The sequence below is a fragment of the Mercurialis annua genome, linkage group LG5 (genome assembly GCF_937616625.2).
Source record: "Mercurialis annua linkage group LG5, ddMerAnnu1.2, whole genome shotgun sequence".
Taxonomy (NCBI): domain Eukaryota; kingdom Viridiplantae; phylum Streptophyta; class Magnoliopsida; order Malpighiales; family Euphorbiaceae; genus Mercurialis; species Mercurialis annua.
The window spans coordinates 54,756,564-54,765,612 of NC_065574.1; the positions used below are offsets into that span (position 1 = coordinate 54,756,564).

At 32.3% G+C, this 9,049-nt stretch overlaps 1 protein-coding gene and 1 pseudogene across 1 annotated transcript; one reads left to right on the plus strand and one right to left on the minus strand.

The window, feature by feature from the left end:
• The first annotated feature begins 821 nt into the window (after nucleotides 1-821).
• Nucleotides 822-2,586, plus strand: LOC126680739 (desmethyl-deoxy-podophyllotoxin synthase-like; annotated as a pseudogene).
• Nucleotides 2,587-3,244: 658 nt separating this feature from the next.
• On the minus strand, nucleotides 3,245-7,051 carry LOC126680740 (S-norcoclaurine synthase 1-like). The gene is made up of 4 exons (XM_050375921.2): nucleotides 6,389-7,051; nucleotides 5,391-5,638; nucleotides 4,471-4,795; nucleotides 3,245-3,825 (listed from the first exon to the last, which is right to left on the minus strand). The coding sequence occupies exons 1-4, from the start codon at nucleotides 6,626-6,628 to the stop codon at nucleotides 3,556-3,558; spliced, it is 1,083 nt and encodes a 360-aa protein (XP_050231878.1). The 5' UTR covers nucleotides 6,629-7,051; the 3' UTR covers nucleotides 3,245-3,555.
• Nucleotides 7,052-9,049: the final 1,998 nt, after the last annotated feature.

Genomic DNA, 9,049 nt, shown 5'->3' on the forward strand with positions numbered 1-9,049 from the left:
ACACATAACGAGAAACTATTTTTTTATCCACACAAGTGGCATCCTAGTCATCAAATTTCATTTGTTGTGTTATGTTTTCAATTACCATTCTACTATTGTATCTCTTTATTAATAATTCAATATACATAAATATAAGGCTTATTCACCTAAAAATGCCAGACCTTTGTGTTTTATGTCAATTATAACCAAACCTTTAAAAATCACCAGATTTAGCCATTTTGGACATATTTTGTTTTTTTTTGTAGCCATTTTTTAATCGAACCGATTTTTTTGCCATCTTGTCGTCCACGTCACTGCCAACTAAGCCATTGGCTGACATAAACGCTGATAATTTGATAATAGTGAAGAATATCGATGTATTTAAATAAAAATAAATAACTCAACAACTATTTTAATTAAATATATGCTTATAATTTGATGTATGACAAAAAAGTTAGAGATATAGTTTCAGACGGGACGAAGTATTACAATAAAAACTAGCTATTTTTTTTATAAGGAGAAATTTATTTTTATGATTTATCAAAATTTATAAAAGCGGAAGATGTAAAAACACTATTCCTCTAAAGAAAAATAAATTCTCATTATTTTCTCAATTGATCATCATTATTTTCGAACAATCGTCAATTTTTTTTCCAAATTAGTTGAATTTTTTTAATTATATTATACCATGTTTAATTTTCTCTTCAACCGTTGATTTGATAACTTTTTCAATTGAATGAATTCAAAAACTAGAAGATATAACATCTTCATCAATTATAATTGATTAAAAAGATTTTATAATGCTGTTGATTATTTTACTGTTGCATTTTGTCATTTGACTCATTGTAAGATTCCGTGTGTATTATAATTAATTTGTTAGTTTAAATATATATTACAGGAATTCTGCCTTTACGTTATAAAGCAAATAATTCTTAAAGTTACCATGAATTCACAAATCCTCTCATTTCCAATGCCGATTCTGTTTTTCTCTTTTCTTATAATCTTATTGCCAATATGGAAGAAACTCAAAAGCCGCAGCAAACTTCTGAATCTACCCCCCGGACCACGGAAGTTCCCCGTTATCGGAAATTTACACCAGTTAATCAGTTCTCTTCCCCATCGTAAACTTCGAGACTTGGCGAACAGATATGGATCTGTTATGCAATTACAGTTCGGAGAAGTTCCGACAGTTATCATATCTTCTTCGGATAGTGCAAAACAAGTGCTATAAACACATGATATTGTCTTTGCTCATAGGCCTTCTCTCATGGTTGTAGACATCATATTTTATAAGGCAGTAGATATTGGTTTTGCACCTTACGGCGATTACTATAGGCAGCTGAAGAAAATTTGTATGGTAGAGCTCTTTAGTTCGAAACGTGTCCAATCATTCCGAACAATCCGAGAAGAAGAGGTATCAAGTTTCATCGGATCCATTTCCTCTAGTGCAGGATCATCTATCAACCTTAGCAAAATGTTACAGTCATTGTCATCTGCTATCACTGTAAGAGCAGCCTTTGGCGACAAATGCCCGATGGACCGAGAAGAATTCATACCGGTTGTGCAGGAAGTTATAAGGATGATGTCCGGCCTTAGTATCGCTGATTTGTTTCCCTCTTTCAAATTGCTGCCAGTGATTACCGGTATTCGGTATAGAATCAACAAACTCCACAAAAAAGTTGATCATGTGCTTGAGAAGATAATCAATGGGCATAGAATCTCGAGAGCCGAAAATAGTATGGATGAAGATGTAGTCCATGTCCTGTTAAATCTTCAAGAACAAGGGAATCTTGAAATACCCTTTACAATCGACAGTATCAAAGCGGTTATACTGGTTAGTGTTTAATAAATTTGAAATTTCTTGCATTTTTGCGCGTGTTCTGAAACTAACAATCGTGGTACGCCCTGCAGGACATTTTCATGGCAGGGACTGATACGTCGTCTACAACTATAGAATGGGCCATGTCGGAATTAATAAAAAATCCAAAAGTGATGCAAAAGGCACAAGCAGAGGTTCGACAGGTTTTCGACAGTAAAAGAATTGTTGACGAAACATGTATCGAAGAATTAAAGTATTTAAAGTTAGTTATCAAAGAAACATTAAGATTACATCCTCCTGCTCCGCTCTTATTACCTAGAGAAGCTCGCGAGCAATGTCAAATCAATGGATTCGACATTCAAGCGAAAACTAGAGTTTTTGTAAATGCATGGGCAATCGGAAGGGATCCGAAGTATTGGTTTGAAGCCGAAAAGTTTTTTCCGGAGAGATTTATGGAGAGTCCAATCGAGTACAAGGGAGGAAATTTCGAGTATTTGCCATTTGGTTCGGGAAGGAGAATGTGTCCAGGCTCATTATTTGGCCTGGCGAATATGGAGCTTCCGCTGGCATACTTACTATACAAATTTGACTGGGAACTCCCCAATGGCAAGAAGATGGAACAACTAGACATGGCTGAAAACTTTGATTCTGTAGTCAGAAGAAAAAATGATTTATGCTTAATTCCTATTCTGCTGTAATTGTTTTTAAATTTTAACTTTTGAATTTTATTTTATTTCTATGTTATGTTATGTTGTGATTTTAAAATAAAAATCATATTTCATTTGGTCCATGAGCTGTTTAAGTTTGATAATGATTAGGGAAATCTACATATTCATTTAGAATAAAAGAATATTAATAAATTTTACCTTAATACGGAGAAATTAAAAAAAAACATCACGTTTTTGATGTTTTTATTCTCTATGTTTAAAAAATTCACGATTTTACTTCAAACATATAAACACATGCATTATGACAATACCTGATCTTTTTACCTCTTTCTTCTCTTACCATCCAATAATCGTGTAAATTTGCATTTTTCTTTAGACCATATGATATAGATTAATTAATTGATTTTTTTTTTCATTTGTTAGTTTACGTAGAAATACATAACAAAGGACTTATTTGGTTCAGCTGTTTCTTATAGCTGGTAGCTGTTGCTGATAGCTGATTGACTATAAGTGTTTAGAGATTTGATTATTTATTGTTGTTTATATATAAAATGATCGTAAATAACTTTTTATTTATTAAATTATAAATATACTATATAATGTAATATTTAATAAAAATATTAATAATGATTATTTTCATATAAGAAGCAACATTTAATTTAAACTTATTTAAATATATTTTTTTAATAAATTTATGATTTATTTTAAAAAATTATTGAATTATAGTTGTTTTAATATATATAAAATAATTTTATATAATTTATAAATGATTAGAGTATTTAAAGAAACGATATATCCTACTAGGAGTAATTTTATTTAAATATTTGAAAATATTGAAACAATTATTAGATGTTGGCAAAAAACTCTAAAATAGAGCTTTTCCAACAGCAACTTTGAGGTTAAAAAAACTCTTAAAAAAATCCCACCAAACGCCTTAGTGGAGCTGTTTGAAAAGCAAAAACTAAAACGTCCACCGAAAAACTGAACTAAACACCCCAGGAAAAAAAAATTGCCGAGGAAACCAATGGAATAAAAACAACGTCGAGAAAACCAGCGAAATAAAAACGACGTGGACGTCGAAAAGAGAAATCATGATTCCGTCAGTGAATTTTCATTGCTTTCGAACTTCATTCTTCGCACTAAGCTCTTACCATCAAGTTTGGTGCTCACAACAAACCTAACAAATTGTTCATGTGTTATCGACTTGTAATTGCCTTTATTGTTCTTCACAAGCTCTTCCAAAGGTCCTATAATGGTGTTCATATTTGGACTGTGAAATGCTGCAATTGAAAGGCGTTCCTTTTCTGCATTCACAACAGCTCTGTGCTCAATGCTCTTATACTCCCCATTGCTCATTATCTGTTTCCAAAATATTTCCATTCAATTTTACACATAAAATAACAAGAAAAATGTTATTTCGATCCATAAATTTGTTTGACATGATCAATTAAGTTCAATTTCATCCATGAGGGTAAAATAGATCCAGAAGTTTTTAATTTTAATTCAAATAGATTCAAGTTTTTTAAAATTTTATCTCGATTGGAATCTATTTATTTTCGTCACGCAAATTTATAGATCAAAATAAAGTGTATTAAATTTTTGGAGCCACTAAACTTTCGTGTTATTTAATTTTGGTTATGAAATTTTAATATTTCAATTTAAACATTGAATTTCACAATTATAAATGAACATAGTTTGTGATAATTTGAGGTCATATTGAATTTATGTACCAGATCTGCACAACTTCCAACATTTTACCATATTTTTAGAAAATAATTTAGATTTTTTGATACGTCAAATTTTGCAAATTGTGATAAATATATCGAACCTTCATTTTAAATTTATTTTCCGACACATAATTCTTTTTAACCGGTTCAAATTATTTATTAGAAATATATTTGGAAAAATAGTATAAACAAATTTTTTGTCAAAGTAAGATAACCTCAAAATTTGACAAGTTTCTCATAAAATAACATTAATGGATCAAATTGACTGTTAACTTACCTCAATGATGTCCCCAACATTGACTATGAATGCACCTGGAATGGGTTTGATGGGTACCCATTTACCATTATTCTTGATTTGTAATCCTTGGATTTCATTTAGTTGAGTTAACAAGGTTAATCCAGTGGCATCAGAATGTGTTGTGAGGCCCATAACCTTGTTGGGCTGACTGCATGGTGGATAATAATTCATTCTTATTCCTTGTACACCATCTTCATACATGCTCCCAATATTTTGGGGATCAACTCCTAAGTTCTTGGCCATCAATTTCAGAATGCATACTGCAACTCTTTGTAGTTCAAATGAATACTTTTCAATACTTGCCCTAATACAAGTAAAAATGCATTAGAGATGTTAAAATTATTGTTTTGGCCACCTAATAAGAGCTGTTTGATAAATCGGGTATAAGCTAGTCCGTCCAGATCTAGCTCGCTTGGATTTAATCGGATTTGGAAATTTAATTTTTTCCTTAATCCTGATTCAATTTTGAATTCATATAAATACAACAAATATTTTCCCTAAAACAAGTAAAATAAATGTAAATATTTGAATCCGTGATTTGGTTCCATATAACTCATTTTCAACCATTTTGATCAATTAAGAACTTATTTTTAGGTCAGTTAAACCAAACTTCAGTCATTTCGGTCTCTGAACTTGTTCATATTATATAAGTTTGTCCTCAGCTGATCTAAAAATAGAGAGTATTGTTCTTAATTGCTAAAAAATGACCGAAAGTGAATTATTTGATCTCGTGTCATAAGTTCAGAAACCGAATTAACCTTTTACTACGTTTTGTATTGTTTTAATTGGCTACAATTGCAACAAAACAAATCAAAATTTGCTACAAATGACACCATTGAAAAATTTGGATTTAGTTAGTCACTAAACCTTAAAATATTGGATGGAAAATGAGAAATTACCTAAATGATTTAGGAGTGGTAGGCCAAAATCTAAGATTTCTTTGGAATGTAGGAAGGGAAATAAGGAAGAGCATGTCACCCCAATCAAGCTTTTGGTCATCAGAAACAACAAAAGCTTGACCATATCCTTCAATATTATTTGGTATTTGACCAAACACCATCTTCTCCTCTAATGGCAATCTAAAGAATTCTTCAATGTACTTCTTCATATTCTTTATCACTTTTCTTTCCACCCCATGATTTATCAACTGTCTCAAGAACATATCATTCACAATTAAAATGTGTAACCAAATCAAATCAATAAATTTGATACATTCTGCTTCGTATTAAGTTTTTTTTGGTTCGGATAAGGTTATAAAAATAAATAATCGAGTTAGGTTTTGATATAGAGCGAATCGACCCATAAAGACCAACTGAACTAACTAGTTTATATTAATGCCAAATCGTTAATCTTAATTTAGTTCAATACCGAAACTTCAACTCGTATCGAAGTGTTACCGAAAATTTAGTTTATATTTTCGGCAATAGTATTTAGACAAATTTTTGACAAATTAAGAATAACATTAATATGGATTGAAGTTCCGATATGAAATTAAAATTAGAGAGAGAAATTTAGGGTACTTGATTAGGGGTACTATATTTTTCTACTTTTGCAGTTCTACCGTATTGTTCCTTTAATTCAGTCAATTTATGCTTCAATTTTCTCTCAATTCCGCATTAACTATACAAAATCAGAGTGATCACACCTTTTTACCATGTCATTTTCCCAATTCTTCTAAATTTGAAATTTTAGAGTTAAATTCAGCTGTCACATAGATATAAATTGACGGGGATTCATCAAAAATCTATGGGAGTCACTAAAAATATAGTACATTAATCAATTTGTTACTTTTTGAAATTCGGTAATTAAATCGCAAAAATGAGAAAGTACGGCAAACCCTTGAATCAATAACCCTAAATTTTTTGATACCATGCCAACTTATAACACTACTATTTACCTGAAAGAAGCCCCAGTTTTTACATGCCATATGCAGCTGAGCCAACTCATGTGACTGATCTTCCTCGAGCTTGCTCATATCGATGATCGGTATTTGGAGAGATTCATCCGTCGAAAGCTCGCCGAATTCGAGCTCTGGCCTTATATATCTGATCGGCAGTTCTCTTAAGTTGTTGGAAGAAAGAGCCTGAACATTCTCAACTGGAACAGAACCACCCAAGTCCTTAAGTTTATTCTCCATTAATTAATTTCTCTTCAATACTTTGGTCAGTCCACCAACATATATATATATATGTTACACATTTATTTCGTCATTTCCAATGATAGAAATTGTAATAGTATATGAAATTTTGAAAGTGATGCGAACTTGTTGGCATACGATTTATTCATCTCTATTCCATGAAATGGACTATTAATTATGCCATTTTCATAAATCATTATGGCCGGCAGCTTGCTTTATGAATTTTATAATCTTTTGATGGAGTGAAGATCTGAATTATTATAAATGAGAATTGTGTTTTTGATGTTCTTTCAATAACAATTGTTCAAAGATTCAATAGTCGGTTTGTCATTTAAAACAACCATTGAATACCGCTAAATTGTATAATTAAAGAGTCCTGTCTACGTGATCGAAGAATATCGATATTAATTCTTATTATTTGATTGAGATTTTAATTTCACACTTCTTAGAGGTGTTTTGTATGTAATTTTGAATCAAGTTGCATCTTAATTTTTTTCATTGACGAAATCTCATTATCAACGTAGAAGACCTATGCATAACCTTCTCTCTAAAAAAATCATCCTCCTTCTCACTAGAAACATAGAACCTAAATTATAATGATCTTTAAAGATGTAGTCTTTAAAGAACTCAATTTTACAGATTATATGATCTGTAGCTCCAGTGTCTAATATCCAGTTTTCTCTATAGCTTTTGGATGAAAAGTAGCAGGCATGAATAATACCTTGCTCCTCTGCCATTGGCTTGAATGTTGATGATAGAGAGTTGACATGTGCTGTGGTCTGGATTTCACCATCAGTGTGAATCAAGGACATTATTTTCTGGTACTGCTCAGGAGTAAAGGGGAAAATCTGTCATGTATGCACATTTTGCTGAGAGAATGTATCTGGCCTTTTATGCATAAATTGCTGAGATTGAGAAGGCAACTCTTGTCTGTGACTCATAAACTGCTGGGATTGAGAAGGCATATCTGATCTGTGACTCATAAATTGCTGAGTTTGATCAGTTCTATATGTATTCTGCTGTGGAATCTGTTCTTGATTATTCATATACTCCTGTTCCTCAAGCTGAACATTGTTAGCATATCCACTGTTGTTGGCATAACCACTACTCTCTCCTTTGAACCTTGGTTGAAAACCAGGAGGATATCCATGTTTCTTATAGCAGTAGTCAATGGTGTGGTTTGTCAATCCACAATGTGAACATAATTTCTGCTTAGTAAACTGATTAGGATTGTAACCACCTCTTCCTCTAAAAGCTCCCCCTCTATAGTTATTTACACCTTTACCTCTAGCATAGCAGACATTAGACTCATATCCAGACTCATCATTTTCATAGAATCCTTTTGCCATAAAGACATTGGAATCACCAGGCAAATTATTGCCATTATTATGCAGTTGCCTCTCAAACTGAATTACCATGGAGAAAGCTTTATTTATCTTTGGAAGTGGTTCCATCATTAAGATCTGAGTCTTAATGATGCCAAAATTCTCATTCAGTCCTTTCATAAAACGAATAACATGATCATTATCCAAATTCATCCTGTAGTTTGCTTTTTTGACTTCCAAGAAATCAAGGATGTACCAAGAAAGATACAATAACCTGAGATTGACTTCCTTGTATTAGGACAGGTGCCCCAATCTGCATCTGAAAATGCTGCAAGTTTAAGTTCAGAAGAAGATGAGAAGAATAAGCCTTTCCCTGGAGCTCCTTTTAAGTACCTTAGTACTCTATGTGCAGCAAGTAGATGAGTCTCTGTGGGGCAATCTAGAAACTGAGAAAGCTGTTGGATAGAGTAGGATATGTCTGGCCTTGTGTTGCATAAATACAACAACTTTCCTACAAGCTTTCTGTATGCAGTATTGTCTGAGAGTAAAGAATTTTCATCTTTAAGCAGTTTTTGAGAATTGAGCATTGGAGTAGGAACAGGTTTGGAGTCTAGAAATCCAGAATCTGTTAAGAGGTCTAATGTGTATTTCCTCTGTGTCAAATGAATGCCAGAAGAAGTCCTAGCCACTTCTAGGCCTAGGAAATATTTAAGAACACCTAGATCCTTAATACTAAACTCAGTATGCAAATAAGCCTTAATATCTGATATTGTTGAAACAGAATTGCTAGCTAATATGACATCATCAACATAAATGAGCAAAGCAATGAATGTTGAACCTGTTTTCTTGATTAACAATGAAGGATCAGAATGAGCCTGATGAAAACCAATAGATAATAAGGCACCAATCAACTTAGCATTCCACTGTCTGCTTGCTTGTTTGAGGCCATACAAGGATTTCTGGAGTTTACATACTTGATGTGGATTGACTGTTTCAAAGCCAGGAGGAATGGTCATGTAAACCTCCTCATTGAGATCACCATGTAAGAATGCATTGTTGATATCCAGTTGGTGTAAATGCCACTTGTTAATAGCAG